The 21,341-nt window shown below is 43.9% G+C and overlaps 1 protein-coding gene across 3 annotated transcripts in view; it reads left to right on the forward strand.

Annotated features, from left to right (window-relative positions):
• The window catches only part of LOC147628300 (uncharacterized), a 56,949-nt gene that overhangs the window by 16,235 nt on the left and 19,373 nt on the right, over positions 1–21,341 (forward strand). For 2 of the 3 annotated variants that reach the window (XM_086814134.1, XM_086814135.1), the window contains exons 4-7: positions 9,889–10,041; positions 10,463–10,567; positions 10,731–10,841; positions 14,642–14,830. In XM_086814134.1, coding sequence (XP_086670260.1) covers positions 9,889–10,041; positions 10,463–10,567; positions 10,731–10,841; positions 14,642–14,830 — 558 coding nt within the window. The remainder of the gene's footprint in view (positions 1–9,888; positions 10,042–10,462; positions 10,568–10,730; positions 10,842–14,641; positions 14,831–21,341) is intronic. The other variant, XM_086814136.1, reaches the window with a different exon arrangement.

A 21,341-nucleotide genomic window follows, 5' to 3' on the forward strand; every position in this document is an offset into this window, starting at 1 on the left:
ACATCCAGTGCTCCTGCATCACAACAAAGACTCCAAACTGTTTCCCAAAAGAGAACTCGCGTCACAGCATAGCATACCATACAGTCGACACACGTGTACCATCCCTCTCTGCCTTCCAAGGGTACTATCCATCTCATTCATGGATTCCCCGACGCTTGTCCAATCAGCAGAAAGGTTGTACCAAACATGTGTCCATTCCTATAACCACTGCCTACATGTGACCTATCTCCTGGAGAAACCAAAAACATGTTTCCTCGAGAAACCTACGACCTGTTTCCACATGAAACCCTTAGGTTTGTTTCCCCTTGAAACCTTTGTCTTGTTTCCACACACAACCATACGGAGCACCATCCAAAGACAGTGCCAACACGGCGCACACACAAAGGAGAGAGTTCTCACTGAATATGTCTAGCGGTAATTCTGCCTCGAAACTGAGATACATAGATATGCCCAAGACTGCAAGTCCCTCTGTTCCTTTCAAGCAGGAAGAAAGCAATCTGCCCCATGAACATGCACCCATGCGAGCTTGCATCACTTCCATGCCAAGAAACACATCCAAGTGACCCTGTACTTGCAGCCAGAAACCCATGCTTACAACTGTACTTGCAGCCAACCAAAACAGCCCATAAACAGTTTCAAAACAGTCCTCTGGTCCTCTTGAAGTTCTGCCCGCCCCTCTTCCAAACGAGAGAGAGAGAGAGAGAGAGAGAGAGAAATGAAACGAAATGAAATGATATATTAACGTCTCTAAGAGGCCATAGTGGCCTATGAGACCAAAACTGAGAGTACATCTGAAGTTGGTGTCTCATCAAAGAGAACAACTAAATGCGACTAAAAAGTACAATAAACTGATTGTCCTACAGTTATAAGAATAGAACTGTAAGACTCCGAGATGATACTGAGTAGAAAATACTCACAGAGAGAGAGAGAGAGAGAGAGAGAGAGAGAGAGAGAGAAGCCTGCACCCCCCTTCCAAAGGAGAGAGAAAACACAGTTCAGCCCGTCAACCCCTCCAAGACACGTGTGAAGCTCCAGTCCTGTCCGCCAGCCTTTTCTAGGCAAGAGAGAGAGAGAGAGAGAGAGAGAGAGAGAGAGAGAGAGAGAGAGAAAGAAAGAAAGAAAGATTTTATTAACATCTTCCAAAAGACCAAACTCGGCCTATGAGACAGATCAGTGTACCTGTGTGGGGTATCCTCTATCATCCCAACAAAATGAAAAAGTACTGAACTAAAAAGCTGAATCTGGGTGTGCAATAAGTACAATGAGTGGGGGAGGGGATGGAGCTCTACTACTAGGAGAATGCAAAGCTATATGCATGGAGTATACAATCATGATATGCAACCTAGCTAGCTCCATCCTGTACCATACTGGGGGTATAAAATGGTATGCATCAATGAAGGGGGTGTCCACAGCTCCGTGAAGAACATGCCTGGGTCTGCTCTGAAGCGTGCCAGTCGCTCCGCACCCTCTCTGTGAAACTGAGCTTTGATCTCTGTCATTTCTCTCTGGTATAGGCGTGGTGTCTGAAAGCTAGGTGTCCTCTGTCTCCTGCGGGCTCTGAGTGTCTCTGCTCTCTGGAGAGTAATTCCGTGCTGTGTAGAGCAAAAGCACGTGCTACAGCCCAGCCCAGCCCGCCAGCCTTCCCACGAGCCAAAAGCACTCCTGTGTGTATAGCTACAGCTGATCCTAGCCAGAGAGAGCCCACGTGCTGTTCAGCCCTACCCTTCTTGCAGCCCATGAGTCACCAAAAAGACAAAGTCAAAGCTCCTGCGCATGCAGCTTTAGCCGGCGCTTCCAAGAGAGAAAAGCACGCTTTTGCTGCAGCCCGACTTCTCCAAAAAAAAGGGTCTCCCCCAAAAATAACATTACCCCTCCAAGGGGCCGTGATTTCCATCCAAGGAGTCCTTTGTTTTTAAAGGTTATTACAACCTTTGTCCCCTCCCCCCACATGGATTAGGAAAGGGACTTTAATAATACCTTGAGTCCTCTTTGACCCCAAGTATGAACACTTGACAAATGTCCTGCATACTATCGACCATGTTTCCGTGCACACTTGCATAATATCAAGAGAAAAACATAGGGCCGTAAAAGCACTTGGCAAGGTCTGAAGCCACTTAAGTTCTTGGTGGTCTATTTTGACTGTGAAAACATGTCCATAAAAGAAATGCTTCCAATGTTTGAGCGTTGTGATCACACCCAAAAGCTCTCTGTTCATAAACCGAATAATTCCTTTCGGCGACATCCAACTTTCTACTATAGTTGGCCATGGGTCTATTGTCCTGCTGAAGAACATCACCTATGGCTACATTACTGGCATCGGTAATGACCTCGAAAGGTTCATCCCAAGATGCTAACTTGAAAACAGACGCTTCTGAGGCTGCTTTCTAGAGTTCACGGAATGCATCAAGTGTATTGCCTATAACTGTGACTTTTTGTCTACGAGCTTTCACCCCCTTGAGCAAGTCGGTGAGAGGTGCTACAAGGTTGGAAAACTGGTGAACATGCGACGCCTGGCAAAGACCTACGACTAAACGGATCTCTTGGGCAGTCTTAGGAATGTCCCAATCTAAGATCTCTTGAACCTTTGAGGGGTCCAATCGAATCCTGGTGGAACCAATGATGTAGCCCAAGGATTGAACCTCTGTAACGCACCAATGATGTAGCCCAGGGCCTATTGTCCTGTTGAATAACAGTACCTATGGCTACATTACTAGCATCGGTAATGACCTCGAAAGGTTCATCCCAAGATGCTAACTTGAAAACATACGCTTTTGAGGTTGCTTTCTAGAGTTCACGGAATGCATCAAGTGCCTTGCCTATAATTGTGACTTTTTGTCTACAAGCTTTCATCCCCTTGAGCAAGTCGGTGAGAGGTGCTACAAGGTTGGAAAACTGGTGAACATGCGAAGCCTGGCGAAGACCTACGACTAAACGGATCTCTTGGGCGGTCTTAGGAATGTCCCAATCTAAGATCTCTTGAACGTTTGAGGAGTCCAATCGAATCCTGGTGGAACCAATGATGTAGCCCAAGGATTGAACCTTTGTAACACGCCGAAGATAGAATTTTTGGCGTTTATGTAGAGCCCATTATCTCACAAAAGTTGCAAGACTTTCTCCACACCTTTCTCATGCTGCTCGGCGCAGTGGCTGAGAATATAAGTATGTCATCAAGAAATATGAAAACATACTTACCAATGAGGACTGCGAAAATCCTGGACATCATTTTATTGAAGGTTGCGGGTGCGTTGGTAAGCCCAAAGGGCATGACTACGAACTCGTACCACGCTCTATCCTAAAAGTTGTTTTTGAAATGTCAGCTTCAAAAATGCCTTTTGAGAAATGTGGGTGCGGAGACCAAGTATAAACACGTCCACATCCAAATGATAGGACATTAATGTATAGCTCATTTTGGTAGCCAACTGGGGAGAGATGGTGTCCTCAGAACTGCCCATGTCAAATAGGACTGCACATGTCCTCAGAACTGCCCATGTCAAATAGGACTACACATTGGCGGCCCTTGGCAGAGCCATAAGCTCGGTATGGCGATATATGAATGCACCCGATGTTTTCCTCCCCGCCTTTCCGGAATCCACGCCCCGCACAAAGTATGTTCCAAGAGGACAAGAGACAAGTATATTGATGATGCCTCTCTTCTTCCGGTCACTCCATCCGTCGGAGAGGATGCTACACCCATACTTGGACCATGCCGCCCGCACCGGATTGAGAGATCTATCGATTCTCTCCCTCTCATCCACAAGCCTCTTCGTGCGCATGTCATGATAGGAGACGCTGGTCCATCCTTCACATGGGCCCACATTTGCAATGGCTTTCACCATTGACTTCCATTGATCTACCTTGAGCACATGGAATGAGAGATTGCACTCAATAATGGTGCGTGCAATCTCTATATCCGCTAGCCGTTGCCGTTCTCGGAGATGTGATAGAGAAGAAGAGAACCCCCCGGTGGCTTGGGCTAGAGTGGCTTGCCTCATGGGAGACTCAAGCCTTTGTCTCTTTGAGGAGGCGGAGGCGGCACCGATGGAGGTGGCGGGGGAGGATGTATCACAAGGCGGGGAAATGACCTCATCATCCGCCCTTGAGCTTCTACCACTGTCATAGTGAGCACCCAATCCACCCTTGATCTTGTTGTAGATCTCATCGGGGGGGGACTTCCTTGCATGGCGCAACTTGCCCCCCCACCTTTCCAACATGTTGGAGAAGCCTAGTAACTCCACTTGTGTATTGTTTGCCACAATACTTACAAGTCCACCTATATGACTTGGACTTTCCATCGGCTTTCTCTACATGGATAGCATGCACATTGAAGGCTTCATTCTTCTCCCTTGTCATTGTAATAGAGAGAGAGAAGTTAGAAGATTCAAGAGATGGATAGGCTTGAGAGAGAGAGAGAGAGAGAAAGAAAGAAAGAAAGAAAGAAAGTTATATTAACGTCCACGGGAGGCCGAATCCGACCTATGGGACAAATCAGGTACATCCATTTACATTCCACTCTGGGTATCGATGCCAAAGAGGCATAAAACTGAAAAAAAAAATAACTCAAAATGAACTCTTAAGACTCTTAAGAGTTTAAATTACAATGGGTTCTATTGCATCTAGTTCGAAATTGAGGTTCAAAATAAAAAAAGCTATATTTCATCCATGGATGGATTTGCTCTTGAGGGGGGTGGGGTACGGAATTCTTTAATGATTGCTTGTCCTCCTCTGTATATTGCCCATTTGCCATTCTTTCTTGCTTCTTTAACTTTATTCAGCTCTGTCGATCTGTTCTTGAGTTGTAGCGGGGTGAGTTCATCAGCTATCCATACCTTTGTCCCTTGGAGAGACCTTGTTTGCTTCATCACTGCTATTTTCTCATTGTTGTCCATATAGGAGACTTTTGCATGTGTACCCTTTACTATAATAGAGATAGGGTCTCCTAAGTCCACAGGGGACTACTTTGCTCAGTTGTGCTGTAAGTACATCTGTATCTAATATGTAGTCTTCTCGAAGCTCTTGAGCTATGTTTGCCCTATCCCAGCCTTGAGGAAGACCACCGACTCTGATTACCTTTTTGTTACTTTCCATTCGTTCCTTTTCTTTGACTGCTGATATGACTTCTTTAACAAAATCTTGTGAGTTAACTGAATTTACCTTTGAAACATGGTTTGTCGTTTCTGTTTGTAGTGTTGTAGGTATGGGTCCTTCTCGTGCTTCCTCTTGCTTCGTCTTCATGGCTTGCACTTGCACTTTCAGTTCGTTGATTTGTTCATCTTTCTTGATAGTCTCGTGTTTCAGTGCTGCTAATTCTCCCTGGAGTTTCTTCAGTTCTTGCATGAGGTAGGCTTCCCATGGTGTCGGCTTGCTCACGGGTGGAGGAATGGGCGGTAATCGTGAAGCGGTGACCGAGGCAAAAGACTTCTTACTTCCCATGTGTTGCTGCTAATAAAGGAGAGGGCTGTTGGTGGAACGAGTCTCCCCTCAAGGGTACCCTCTCCCCTTTGGGAGAGACTCAGAAAATGCGACCTACAAGATGCTCAGTAGGGGAGAGTTATGTTGCTGCCTTGGGGGCCTGAGCAAGGGTGGGTAGGGAAACGAAGCCCGAGCAGAGACGAACAGGCGGGCAGGGGCGAAAAGGCGCACACAAAGAAACGAGCGCAGAGAGAGGGCGGGTGGGGATACGGGGGCGCAGAGAGAGAAGCGAAGCGAAGGAAAGGGGGCGCGAGCAGAGATGAACAGGCGGGCAGAGGCGAAAAGGGAGCGCGAGCAGAGACGAACAGGCGGGCAGGGGCGAAAAGGTGCAGAGAGAGAGAGAGAGGCTTGAGAAAATGAGAGAGTGAGGCTTGAGTCTTGACTCTTGAGAGAGAGAGAGGCTTGAGAGAGGGCCTATGGGGGAGAGAGTGGCTTGAAAGTTGAGAGTTGAGAGAGAGAGAGAGAGAGAGAGAGAGAGAGAGAGAGAGATGGGGGCTTGATGGTCACTTGAGCAAGACTCAAGAGAGGGGGGGGCTTGATGGTCACGACTCACTTGAGTAATGAGAGGCTAGAGCTTTGAGAGAAGCTTAGGGGGTGGGCATTTTATAAGCAATGAGCATGTAGCATGCATGTCCAATGGGCCAAGCAAACACATGGGCCACAAAGCAAGCCAAAAACGGCCAGCAAACGGCTACAAAACGGCTACAAAACAGCGAAAGAAACGGCGCAGGCGGCGGCGCAACGGCTAAAAACGGACATATCGTACCGTACGAATTCGTACGGTATCGTACTGTATGAATTCGTACGGTATCGTACTGTACGAACCGTACCGTACGAATAGGTTCGTATGCGTACGAGAAACAACTATGCCCGTGAAATAGAGCTAGAACTGCCATCCTTCTTCGTGTCTTTAGAAGACGAATACCTTTCCCCGACTGCGAAGCAGTTTGCTGCTGTTGGGGTTTGGTACTAGACTACGGTTGCTTAGACTTACCTCCGTTCATCTTCATTTTGAGCAAGAGTCAAATCCCGATCATATGTGTTGGGTTCAAAGTTACGAACTGTGAACCGGATGTTAGGATCTAATCCACGAATGAATTGATCCATCTTGGCCTGCTTAGATAACCCTAACTGCTATGCTAAAGTGATAACCTTACCGGAAAACTGAAGCACAGGTGACCCATTCTATTTGAGTACATAGAACTCATCTGCCAGGTTGGTCAAATACTGGGGAGGGAGAAATCTGGTCTTTAGGTCATGGACAAAGGTATCCTAGCGAAAAGCTGTGACACCTGTGGTCTATGTATAAACTAGACCAATGCTGCCACCAAGTGACTGCCTAACCCGTGAGGTGGGGAGCCGCTACGTGGACTTTATATTGAGGATTTGTTAGCTTTGCCAAAGAAAAATATACATTAAACTAATGAATAAATTGATTGACAGCTAAATGATCATACTTACTGAAATTTGGTTGAGTTCAAATAACGGTCGTTGATGTTGCGAGATTCTGGCGGGTGGCACCTATGGGTCGAGAAACTGAAGAGAGGGTGTGCTGAAATTTCAGATGCATGGCCTCCTTTTCCCGCTAGTGTTCAAGTAACATTCGCTCTCGATCGAGTTCTCGTTGGTGCTCCTGAGCTACAAATTCAGCCTAGCGCCGGTCCTCTTCATGCCTACTTTAGGCTCATAGTCCCGTCTTTTATCTTGTTGTTTTCTTGCTGCTATCTAGCCTCATCCTCTCGTCTTTGTTGTTCCATCTGAAAGAAGAGGGAGATGATGTCGGGGTTAGCTGGTGGAGTGGGTTTTGTTGCGGTTGCCTCCAAGAGTTGGAGACACTCCATGAGAAGTTGATTTTGTACTTGGAGTAGAGCTATGGTATCTACTGTTGGAGGAAGAGCACGGTCTCCTTCGAGGGAGACGTCTTCCTGTTCATGTGTACTCTCCTCTGTAGACATGTTACTGAAGTCAATGGTCATGCCAGGGCAAAGTATGACCATCCAAGGATGCTCTCACGCTACGATGCGGTCTGTGTGGATAAGCTGAATCTAATACCAATGTAACATGCAACGGAATTATGCGTAGATGTAGAATCCTGTCACACAAAGTCTCACACGGCCTTCTTTATCCTGAGTTTTGCGAGTCTTTAGCAATCCACTTTATCACTTCACAATTTAAGAGATGAGAGAGAGAGAGATAGATCTGTACACCTTGTTGGGTCCCAAATTACCCCTGAAGGGCCCCCTCCTATTGCTAGGAGTATGTGCTTTATTACTTTGAAGAGAATGACTGTATGCCTGACTTTGGGATTGTGGGTAAGCCAAACACAAGACCTTTGAAAGACTAAGAGTCGGGCTGAACTGTACACAGCTGTAGAAGCACCAATGATGTCCAATCTCAAGGCCATTGCACTCTTCCAAGGGGCTGTAGGAAGGCTGCAAACTGCGGCTGAGAGAGGGGCTGTTTTGGGACTGTTCTAGGTTGTGATTATGCAACATGAATGAGTATATATGCTGTGTTTACCTTCACCTTGATGGCTGAAGCAAACAATGAGGTGGATGTATGCTGAATTTTGCTGTAGGCTGAAAATGCGAGGGACTGAAGCGCTTTCTCCTTGGCTGAATGCTGTTGATGCGTTTTGTTGATGATGAATGCCTATATGCTCCAAGAAATGATGCTCCCAAGGCTGAGGGCTGAGTCACTTATGCTCCAATGATAATATGCTATGGAATGATTGCTATGGATGCTATTTATATGAACATGGAGCTCTTCGGCTGGCTACAAAGCTGGCCGACTGCACCATTAATGGTACACGACTTGTTATCATGTGATAAATGTTGAATAATGTGTATAAATACTAAAATAATGCTAGAAAATATGGTAAAAATGTGGAATTATGCTAAATAATATCCTAAGGCCTTTGCTAGGTCTATATCGTAGTAACAAAAAAACTCTAGCTTTCGAAACCTTGAAACCTCGAAACTTTGAAACGATTTTTAAAAAACCTCGAAACCTCTCCAGTACGACAGTTTCACCCAAATTTCAGGTTTCGTCCCCCCCCCCCCCCCCCCCCCCCGCGCCCGATTTTTATGGGATTTATTTATTTTTTTTTCTTCCATATCCTCCTCATCACCCTCCTTCCCACTTCTTCTCCTGCCTCCCTCCTTTCCTTTTCCATCTTCTGCCACTTCTTTCACCTCTACTCCTTCCTTCATTCTCTTCTTCTTCCTTTCTCTTCTTCTCTCCCCTTCATCTCCCTTTCTCTTCTTCTCCTCTCTTCTTTCCCCTTTTTCTTCATACACCATCCTTTAATGTCTTAAATCTTTCCCAATTTCTATCTTCTCTTCTTCCTGTCCTTGATTGAACCACTTGTGGCATCTAATCAAGCAAAATTGCCATAATGCCTCACCAAAATAAGGATGGTTCCCCGAGATGTGTGAGAAGGCATCATTTTTTCATCATTACACTATGTTTTTAGATGGCTACTATAAGTTCTTTAAGAAATTATTGATTTTTCGAAACCTCACGGTTTCTTAGCCGAGGGACGAAACCTTTTGAAACAAAACCCGAAAAACCTCGAAACGAAAAAATCCTCGAAATGTTTCTTGTGACTATGGTATATATGCATATGGGATGAATGCTATGCAAATGCAGACCATGAACTAGTGCAAACCCTAAGGCTTCTACCGACTCTACATGCGTGAATGATTCTCTCCAAGTGGGACTTGACTGACTAACTGACTCTCTAAGGCTGCGGAATGACCTACGTAGCTCGTGCCTAACATATTCTGGACTGAGTTACAATGGGGCCACGGCATACGACAATATCATATCCTAAAGTGTCCTACTCTATTGTATAATGATGCACTGATGATGAGCTATCTTGTCACCATGCACAACACTGCAGAGTTCATGTGACACATGTCCATAGGGGATGGCTAGCAGGAGTGTTCTATTCTTTCAAAAGCATATACTTGTGTTGCTCCAGCTTCCTTTGGGTGGCCATAAAGGTATATTTTATACCTCACCATATCCTGCAAGGGATATCAAGAAGCAAAGAGCAAGTAGATAATGAGAGAATATGTTTAGCACAAAGGGGGATTGTAATACTAAGATCTTCCATGGATGCTTATGATGTTTGGCTGGCTTTCCAAGTTGGTTGCAATCCAAGAAAGCTCCTCTTAGTACGAACAGTTATATTGACAATTTTTTCCTAGAAAATATTTTCATAATTAAGTGGTGAAAATTACATGGTCAGTATGCCAACCACATTTGGTATGAACGATAAAAAAGTTGTTATGGCAGAATCACATTCTAGAAAATTATTAATGCTATAACTTGAAGTACGACATCAAAAATACTAAACTATTTCGTTATGCTCAAAGGTTTGATATGTCTGGTGCTTGTTTGTATACAAGGCAGAAAGAAGAGTGTGTCACATCTCTTCAAAGAGAATGGCAGGAAAAAGCACGTGAACAAGCCTTGGCTCTCACAAAAGAAAAAGCTGAAATCATCAATCAACTGCATGCAACCCAGGATGAGCTCTCATCTCTCCAGAAGTTTCGTGATCATCAGGTGAAACCTAAATACAATTCTGAACAAATAAATTTTGTCCATTCTGTAAAGAAATTTTGCAACATTTTCATGTGGAAAATATGTCGTGGTCACCAGGTTGGGGGACCCTCAAACCCCACCATTGCAATCACATGAATGTTCTGATCGTGCTGACTTGTCAATCTAGAATTCTCTTGCCAGTCACACAATCGCATGAATTTTCCAATGGTGTTGACTTGCCAGCCTAGAACATGCTTGTCAGTCATATCAGGGAATGGCCAGCTGGTGAGGCATTCTTGTCTTCAAAATGGCAACGGCATCCCAGCGGCCATTTCCCCTCTTCAAAAGCATTTCAAGTCATTGTTAAAAGCAAGAAAGTCTGTTGTAATTTCTTGTAATATATATCACAAGACAAATGCCAAGGTAGCATGCCTTTTTTCAGATAGAGATAGAGGGAGAGTTTGAAAAAGCAAAAAAGCGGCTGATTGACCAGCATGCCAAAGAGCAGCAGCACCTGGTTGAGCTAGAGAGAAAGTATATTGAACAGGTAAGCACATGATAACTGACCAGTGTGCTATTTGGCTCTTAATAATCTTTATTTCTTGCATTTCTTCATAATAGTTAACAAAGACAACGTGAAGGCCTTGGCAGAAACTTTAAACTAATTGTGTGTTGAGCTTAGCATATGGGGTTGATTTATTATGCCTCAGGGAAATCATTTGAAAAGAGATTACGAGAAGAGCTTGAGCGAGATTCAGACTCAGCTTGAAAAGGAAATTGAGGAGCATGTCGGAACCAAAATCATGCACATTCTCCAAGATGTTGGTTTTTGTCCACATGCAAAACCTTTGTTGCAATACCAGATTAATTGTGGTTTTTTTGAATCAATCTCAAACATTTTCGAGACCAGTGACACTTAAGTATTTAAGTACTGTCTTTTTGTATTTACACATAAGCCATGCATCAAATCCAACATGGAGTCATTCTTCATAAATACACTGCAGAAAAAACTCATTTTAAGCCTCATGAGGGACCTCAGTAGGGTGGCTTGACCCTTCCACCCTCTCGCCGTCCCTTGTGTGAGCAATGCTCCTGGCTAGTTGGGCCTTGTAGTTGTCCAAGGTACCAGCTTATGTGGCTTTTAATGACCTTGTTTTTAGATGGACAATCGCTCTTTACTGCCTTTGAAGTTTGTATATCTCCTAGTTGAGCATTGAAAGTGCAGTTTGTATTACTTCGACCCAAAGAGAAATGGGGTAGCCCTCTTCACTGTGGCCATACTCATGGCATTTTACCCATGGCCTTGTTCTTTGCTGGGTGCCTTTGTTGTGCTGATTAAGAGCTGTGACCTGATCAGCAGCTAACCCATTATCAATCACCCCCTTAGTGACTTTGTTGTGCTGAGGAGTACGAGGCACGTAATCACACGTGATCAATCACCGGTGGATCAGTACTATTTTTTTATCAATCAGCACTTGAGAACTCACTATTTGCACTAAGCAGCAAATGCATCATAATTAAATCACTCACCATTTTGGGATCAATCAACATTTAAGCACTCAAAATATGCAATAAGTAGCAAATCCTTTCACCTCCACAGTCCATCTTGAGCATCTTAAGTGTAGTACTTGCCATTTTTTAAATTTTTTATTTTGCAGAAAAGAGACTTCTAATAAGAATGAATAAACCATACAAAATCACGGCTAGAAGCCGGAACAAAAAAATCCTCATCCCAAAATGTATGGTGATCTCAACTAGTCTGGGGCACAATGGTGCCAAGAGAGTCCTGTGGGGGTCAATGGAAAAAGGTCCTATGATCCCACTCCCTCATAAAAACAGTGTGCTTTGCTTGCACAGATCTGGATGGTCCCTGTATACGAGCCCATGTGACCATAAGAGTGAGTAAAATCTCCCCATATACTACAAATGCACTAAGGGTCGTATATCTGAATGCCCTTTATAGCCTCTATGCATCTAGTGCTCCGTATCCGCCAAGCTGTGATATTGGCAATGATCTCCCAAGTAGTAACAATCCTATGCAAAGGTGGTGTGTACCGTGTATTAGGAATATCCAGTAGCATGCAACGTTGGGCCACACCTCCGCATATCATTATGGTGGTGTCAAAATCCCTGCCCTCAAAAAGTATATGTGGACCAGACTGGCTGAGCCAAGCAATAGCACCCCAAGTAACATAGATGGTATCTCTCCTCAATCTGCTCATAAATTGAGTTATTGAGCCCCAATTCCTCTGACCGGGTGTACACCCCAATATGCAATGTTGTAATGTCTCAAAAGCTACCAGCACAGGAGTCGTCTGCACCAAAATAGCCCTCCATTGATTAATGGGGAGGCCACCGTGTAAGAATAACCACAAGAAATGGGAGATATGGCTCCTCCTGCATGAGTGCCAAAGTCTGTGCCAAAATCTCTTTTGAATCAATGGAGTAATGTCATAACTTTCCCAAAGTGCCACGTAAGTGTAGGAGTCCTTTGAATCTATCCAAGTAAAAGGAGCTTGGCATAATGGACAGTGTAACTGAAAAAAGGCTGACTCTTCATTGGATTGGATGCATATCAATCCAATCCCAATGAAGATATATGATAGGACATCCACCATACAACCATAAGCACTAAGACCCATGGGAGGGAAAGGGTCAACTACTCTCAGTGAATGAAGTGTAGTGTGTGGAATAATCTCCTGCATATCACATCTCATCAATCTTCATCCTAGCTGGAAAGAATAAAAACCACAATCTCCCTCCATATCTTGATCCAGCAAGGCTAACACCTGTAATGGCACTGCTGTCTTGCTGTCTTGGAGAAAACACCCAGCCACCTAGGATGATGCTGATTGTGAAATGTGCTAGTAATCCACTCCTGAGGTATAGTTGCATCAATCTGATCATCGATCCATCTAAGACGCCCTGTGAGGTGTTGGATGTACGCAAGTCTAACAATAAATGTCGACTCATATCTCTCCCAGCCTAGCCACTGCATATATCCAGACACACCCAAAGGTTGCCCAACTTCATCTCTAATGAGGTCATTCCACATAATGGGCTGTCTATCAGCCTCATCCTTTGATTTAGGAAGCTTGTGTCTCAAAAAAGGTCTCATGCTGCTCCAGGCTCTGATAGCGGCTGCTATAGCCTATAAGTGGAGAGGAAGGTGCCCTATACTCTGCCTCAATAAAGATGAAACGTCAACTGGGCATCCAATCTCCACCACCATGGGCGTACATCCGGAGATGTGAAACATAAAGAAATTCTTCCAAGGCTCAAAGCTTGCAAGGAAGCCTCTGATTGCTAACTTGTAAAGCAATGCCGTGCACTGTATATTTGGATCTACAATATTCAGCCCCCCTTCCTGCCTGGTGCAAATTGCCACGCTTGCAACTAGATGCCAGGCATCTGTCTAGAAGCATGTAGGTTGCATGTAGAAAGGGGGCAGCCCTTAGGGCTACCCCAGGAAGGGGTGTTACATCCCTTGAATGCGCAAGGAGTAGGTCTTATGCCACCCCAAGGGGCCCAAGAGGCCCATGGCCTTGCCCACCAGCCAAGAGAGGCTGTGGCCTTGGAGGGTGTGGGTCAGCATGTGGCGTCACATGGAGGGTAGTCTTCTTCTGCTGCACTTTGGGTCTGATGTGTTCTGCTTGTTGTCATCCGAGGGCATCTAGCGGAATCTAGGCATTTAGGCATCAGGATGGAAACTCCCTGCAGCTGCAATCTCTTCTCTATGTGTGTCCTAGTCTGGTGCAGTGGCATCTCCTCCTTGCCATCTGACTCTTGCACTGCATTGTCCAATGATACAAAAGAAAAATGTAAGGAGTGCAATACTGGCTCTGTTTTTCTTGCCTCCTCTATCCCTTCATGAGTCAGTCCTTGTGTCTCCGAATCTCATGCAAAAATAGTGCCACATACCTTTGGTTCTCACACTTCATGACTTAATGAAGAGGACAAAAGTCATCTCTAAATAGGCAGTGAAAGTCTCCTCTAATCTTTTAGTGTGGTGGGCATTAAAGGATGGCGTGATCCTCAGCCTCAACTTCATGTCACATACTGTGCATGCTCACAGCTCTTGATTCTTACCTGTGGATGGCACCTCTCCCCCTGGTTCAATGTGGAGCCTATGTGATTACACCTGGAGCTGCCCCATAGAGACCCCTAGGGCATGTGGTATATGACTCTCGGGCATCTAGATATACCCATCTGTCAACATTGTTTACTGATTTCACTTAGTGGGGATGTCATAGTATCTAGTCCATACTATGCATAATGGAGTTTATAGTTATATAGTCTTGTGGGTTGACTACCATGAGTATATAACATGCACGTTCCTAAAAGGTGAATTTGGGCATGTTCCTGGATTCATCTAGGTATATATGTAGTTGCTGGTTCCAAGAAACGGGACTCGCGGAGGGTTTGATGCTTTTGACTCACATGCATTGCATATGACTAATTGTTTTTATTTGACACGACGATATATTTTTTTGCAAAGAGATGGCTTCTTTATTTTTCCACTGTTACAATAAAAAAGGCGCTATGACTTTGCTTTGCCAAGGGCTTGGATATTGTATCATAAAACAAACAAATATTATAGCACTGTCGTGAATTTTGGCAGAATGAAAGGCTGCAAGAAGAGCTAAGGATGCATGTTGAAGTCACGAATGGTCTTCAAAAGGAAAAATCTGCATTGCAGTTAGAAACTGCAAAGTTGGGTCGTGATTTGGATTTACTACGACAGGCTGAAGCTCTCCACCTACAGCGGAGCTCTAGCCAAGCACGATGTATTGCAGAAAACAGCAACAAGGTACCTCTTTTATCTTCTGCAAGAATTTGAAGATTCCATATTCTATATGCCTGCATATAGCTACTTGAACATAGTTAAGCATGACAAGGGAATTGTAGAAGCTACAAGTGGATACAAAAAAACATATGGCATTTAAGTCATATATTTATTTGCATGAGCGCACACAAATTCACAGAGGGAAAAAGAAAACATCCATGAGGCCTTGAATATGCATCTAACTGGCCCATGACATACACGAACTCAGCCATGAAACAGTCCATAAACTCTTCCAAATCAGTCCACAAACTTGCCCTGTTTCCACCCTCCGAACTACCAAACCCTTCCTCTCACAAAGGGCCAGAAAAACGACCCCGAAACAGTCACGAGCCAGTGAAAAGAGAGTCTTAGTTTGACACTTCTTGTAGTCCCACCTGCTCACAAAGAGAGAGAAACTTACAGTCCTTGTGTCGCTTTTCACAAGAGAAAGGAGGCGTGAGAAAAGGCATGTTCTGTCTTGCCCTCTTGTCTTCCAGCCGCCTGCAATCCAGCACCTGATTCAACGTGAGAGTGAGAACACTTGTGGGTGAACCTGCTGTCCAGCCCTGCACTCCCTCCTACAGTCCATGCCTCTGTGTCCAGCTCTGCCTGTATGTACAGCAGTGCAGCCCGACATCCAGCCTCTTGCCAAAAACAAAGGAGAAAGAGAGATTCAATAGGTGCCTATGTGTACTATTGTGCAGCAGCCAGACAGTCTTCTCCCAAAAGCCACGAGAGAGAAAGAGGTTGAGTCTGCGCCTGTGTTTTCTGTAGCGCAGAAGCCAGCCAGTCTTCTCTCCCCAAAAAGCATGCATGTGTGTGATATTCAGGCAGTGTATAATCCAGCGCAGCCCGCCAACAAGTCCTTCCAAAAAGTGAGAGAGAGAGAGAGAGAGAGAGAGAGAGAGAGAGAGGAAGCGTGCTAGCCCCACTCTCCAAAAGAAGTGTAGGCCCCCAAATTAGCCTAGGGGCCACGATGCTTAAAAAAAGTTTTTATAAAGGTTATAAACCTTTAAACTTTTGTTCCTTTTTGTCCCCCATGTGTTCGATTGCATTCTGGTGATATAGCAAGACATCCAAAGCGGAACCACACTGATAATGAAGGCTGCCCAATATAGTAAGATATCAGCCATGTGATCCAACTAAAAATGAAAAGTACAATATGGCAAGATCAGCGTCCCAATCTCTCTAAGCCATGCATATGTAACAACATTAACTGCAAACCAATGGTGTAGTAATAGTCCAAGTTATATACTACTGTGAACCATACACAACCACAACATCCAATGTGACTAGTACACATATATCATAGAAGTCCCATAAGCAAATGTACTGTCAGCTGTCAGTACCTTCGGGTGAGACAAAAGGTGCACCAAGTGACCTCTAGATGACATCTGGGCATGTCAGTATCAAGGGAGCGGAGGTGCTACCCCCCTCTTGAGTATCAGGCAATGCTCCAGACCTATGCATTGCTGAACCTGAATGAGCCGAGCAAGAGTCGGCTCCAGCTCAAAGGCATCAAGAAAAAGCAGCAATACCTAAGGTGAATCTGCTAAGTCACCCTCCTCCATCCACTTCGCATGCATCGGTGAATCTGCTAAGTCACCCTCCATCCACTTCGCATCCATCGGTGAATAGTTCTTGAACTTCACAAGATAGCGACGGGAAACTTTACCTCGTACCTTTCTTTCCTTGTGTGCCAATATCTGCTCGAGAATAAGAACCTCATCAAGTTCCTCAACTTCTGGCTGAGCCTCATCTGATACATCCTCAGGCACATCCCCATGGAAAGGTCTAAGTAGACTCACATGAAATGTATTGTGAATCCTCCAGTGATCTAGTAGCTTCAAACGATAGGCCACCTCACCGATCTTTTCCAATACTTGAAAAGGTCCATAATAGCGCATGCTCAACTTGGGGAATAAGCGCTCTTTACCCTTCATCTTTTTGAGCCTAGCTTTCTCAAATCGCAAAAGAACCCAATCACCCAATGCAAACTCTAATGCACGCCTGTGACAGTCTGCTGCCTTCCTTTGCTTTTGTTGAGTTTTTGGAGTGCCAACTTGTGAGACCCCTGTCCTCTTTGCGCATCGAACTCTGGAGTGCTAGCAGCGGAAGTAGCAACCCCACGCGCAGGGCAGAGCTTCCCACTCGTTGCCTCGGCCATGAACGTCCGGGCAAGGGACTAGTCCGGCGGCTCCTCCAAAACCGAACTCGGAAAAACTTTCCTCGTCCAAAAAGCATAGGCGATTCCTCCAAGAAAATTTTCTAACGAAAATTTATCTAATGGGGTCAAGAGTCTAGGCTATCCTTCACTCGGATGACCGACTTGAAGGAGGAACAATCTTTACACTTGATTCATAGAAACCAACGCTTTTTTTCCCATCAAAAGAGGCACAGCTGTTGATCTGATATCTTAAAGCAGATTGTTCAAGTTTCTAAGCTACTGATCACATCCTAAACGAACTCCTACCGAGATTAACCTTTATTATTTAATTTATAAAACTTCCACCGTTCCAGCCTATCCAATCCCATGGGTTAGCCGACCGCCCAACCACTGTACTTGGTGGAATATTCAGTTACTCACACACCTATAATTGAATTGCTATTCTTAACTTTAGCTTTCGAAAACAGTTACGCACGCACACCTCGTACGCGCACACTCCTCTTTCAAAACATGGAAGAGTAACCAAATATCACACCAATACATTGATTACAAAATATCATAACTCAAAAATAATCCAGTTTCATTGATTTTCAATCAAGTGTCATCCGGACTCTCCGTTGAAGACCGGCTAGTCAACCAACGAGATCCAATTTCATAGTTTTCAGTTTACTTAAATAAATTTCTTGCCAATCCATGAAGATCTCCCTCGACATACGCATGGGTGTCATCAGTGACCACAAGCCCGAGCATCGCCTGGTCAGAACCCTCTAGGATCCTCCTTACGTGTCCTAGCACTTCACTCAAGGACCGCTTTGTCGACCCCTCGCCCATCGTACTGGAAGCACACCATTTTTAACCGTACTGAGGCTAGTCAAGACCTTGGCAAGCTTTACCCTACGAGAGACGTCCTTCACTGACTTTCCGCCGGCTGTTGCAACATAAACTCTCCTCAGGTCCACGACCTCATTTAAACAATAAACCAAATGCTTCCTCCAGCATTCTGGCGTAAGACAGTCCTTTACAAAAAAAAAAACAGAGTTTCTATGCAAGTAGGATTTTTCCATTGAGTTTGTTTTCATCTCACGAAAAGCTATTTCACAAGAAAACATCTCTAGTATTGGTTTCACAAGACCTTTCATTCAAAACCCAGACTTCCTCAATGAAAATCACGAATCTCGTATCTCGGGTGATCCATCCATCAAATACAAATCAAAACGAATTTCTAACTTATTTCTGGACGATTTCAGGTCTTAGGGGAAACTTCTGTAAATCAGGCGGGTATCCCTTCTTCGTACTGAAGAAATGGGAATGGTCACAAATCTTTGGCTTAATTTACGATTCAAGAGATGGGCAGGCATCTTACTGTCCCACCTTTCTCAAGTGGTCATGGTCTAGTACCAAAATGCTTGAATTTATTTCTAGATTTATTTTCTATAGATATGATTCCCTCGAAACCCTATTATAGCAAGAATCAAACGGCAATGGATGGTATTCAGTTCCACGCCATCATGTATTCTTCTTTCCAGTTTAATGACGCCCACCATCATTTCCTGGTTGATGACAATGTCGACGACGCTAATCGAGAGGGCGACCGGTCTAGTTCCTGCATGAAAACATTGTACAAGCTCAATTATGTACTGTACAAAGACGTTGCACTTACTCTTGCTCGGTGTAATGAACGCGTTTTCTTTGTTTTTCTCCATTTATCTCATAAAATAAATGTGAATTCTAATCGCATGGGCAAACATCCAATAATATGAAAATTCATTCTACTTTGGATATAAAAGAACTATAAATAATTCTACTCATGAATAATGGAATTTAAACATGGATATTTCTATTATCCATATGCATGAATATAATTATGGAAATATAACAAAAATTCCTCTTTTTGAAATCTAAACATTCATGCATACACATACTATGAATGTATACACAAAAATATAATGAAAATCGTTCTTTTAGTATTTAGAATATTTATACATAAATAAATATTTATACATAAAAGTATCATGAAACTTTCTCTTTTAGCATTAGAATATTTATGCATAAACATATATAAATATTTATACATAAAAATATCATGAAACTTCCTCTTTTAGCATTAGAATATTTATGCATAAACATAAATGCATCTAAACATCATTATAAACCTTAAAATAAAGTATTAAACATGAGGATTAACATCTTTACTAATATTAATCATCTACTTGATTTATGGTTTAAAGAGATAACCATGAAAATAACATGCTTCCAAGCATGTGGAAGAGAAGAGAAGAAGGAGATTGATCCTTCATGGATGCATAACCAAAAAGAAAGATTATCTTCATTCTAAACATGAGTATTAATCATAAATCATGACCATAGGCATGAAAGATTAGTATATAAACCAACTCCACATGGTTTAAGAGAAGAACCATCGATTAGAGAGCTTTCAAAACATATGGAAGAGAAAAGAAGAACTCCTAATACTTAAGAAGGAGATTAGACATTTACTTAATCCATATAACAAGACTTCAAGAAGAGAATCATGCAAAAGCATGTAGAGGAGAAGAAGATAATATAAGCATCATTATTTAGGCTTACCCTTGGTGTGAGCTTGGTTCTTTATCTTGCAAGGAGATGTGTAGCCCTCATTCAATGGTCCAATTCAATGGATCATGCTTAGCTGCTTGTTGCAAGGGATAAAGTAATTGTGAAGAGAGAAGAATTCCAAAACCAGCTGCCGTCCTCTAGTACTTTTGCAGCGGTTGATGGGGCAGTTGCCCGTGGAAGATGAGCATGATGCTCTTTTACATGATGCCCAGCACATGGATGTACATGTGGATGTTCAGAATGAGGTTGAGCAGCCATGGGTGGAAGTACGTGGTAAAAAGACACGATTTGTTGCCCCGCGGGGGGATTTCTCAGATGCTATTTGGCAGAGGCCTTTGCGTACTCATCAGGGGCCCTTACATACATATGCTCGTCGCCCTTTGGGTTCAGGATACCAGCCAACAGACCAGGATTGAGAGGCCGGGAGGCCAACTTTCTCAGGGTACATGGGCTCTTGGGGTGGATAGAGTAGAACGCTATCCTATTAGAAGTCGCCTAACAAAAGAAGCACAACAACAATTGCCTCTTGCGTTTGGTTCAAAGGGTGAGGTCATCTCGCCATGGGATGGTCATTACCCTTTGGCACATGCTCGGGAACTCCAAGGGCAGTCTGAGATCACAAATACCATGTCTAAAAATGCAATGCTTCAAAAGGTTCGTGATTTGGCAGATTGTCCTGGGCCTAGTACACGGCCTTGTTGATTCCTTTTCTGGGAAGGCTTATGAAAATTGTACAATGGAATGTAAAGGGTATTTCTTCGCGCCAAAAGCAGTTCAGGCTTTGGCGTACAACATTTTGTCATGGTTGGGATGTTTTGTGTGCAGTTGAACATAAGCAGCATAAGTTGGCTGGCAAAGCCTATGTATATAAGGGGTTTCATGTTTTCTACAGCGGACATCCTGCTTCGAAATCAGGTGTTATGTTTGCTGTTCGTTCGCAGTTTCAGCCTTCTCTTGTGATTCAAGATGTTCATGGAAGATTTCTAGTGATACAGATTGTTTGGGATGATACGCCTTTATGGTTGTTAGGGGTGTATGCTCCAAATAATGCTCATGCACGCCGTTTGCTGTGGAATGACTTGTGTGCTCTTTCAATCTCTCATCCTGGCTTTGTGATGGGAGACTTTAATATGTGTGTCTCCAGGGAGCAAGCCACGTCGCCTCATTCTGTAATGGATGGCCCGGAGAGAATGGTGTGGGAAGCTTTTGCAGCAAGGTCGCTAAAACAAGACATGTGGTCTTGGTTGCATCCAGATGAAAGGGGTTACAGTTATGCCTCACAACAGTTTCGGGGCACTTATGCTAGATTGGATAGGATGTATATTTTACATCAAGATCTCTTTTTGCCAGAGGTTCTTACTATGATGGTTGATTAGCAACAGGGTTTGTCGGATCATTGGCCGCTTGTGTTTGAAATGGTCTATCATCCTGTGGATGCATATAAAGGCTTGTTGGGACGCTTGCCTTTGCGCTTAAATCACACTTTTTTGGAGCATGAAGTTTTTGATGTTTATATGCGTCAGTTGATACGACATTTCTCCACAAGAGTGTCCATGGCTGATTATCATGCTTGGCCAGTGTTCCTTACCAACACTCGGAAATTAGTGTGGCATTATGGTCTTGCTAATGCCTCTATACAAAAACAGCATGTGGCTCTTCTTGAGTCACTTTTAAAGGGCTTGCAGGCGTTCATGTTTACTGACTCTATGGATGCTGAAGTTGTGGATGCCATAG

The sequence above is a fragment of the Cibotium barometz genome, chromosome 19 (genome assembly GCF_041138505.1).
Source record: "Cibotium barometz isolate CiBa-2024 chromosome 19, ASM4113850v1, whole genome shotgun sequence".
NCBI classification, from domain to species: domain Eukaryota; kingdom Viridiplantae; phylum Streptophyta; class Polypodiopsida; order Cyatheales; family Cibotiaceae; genus Cibotium; species Cibotium barometz.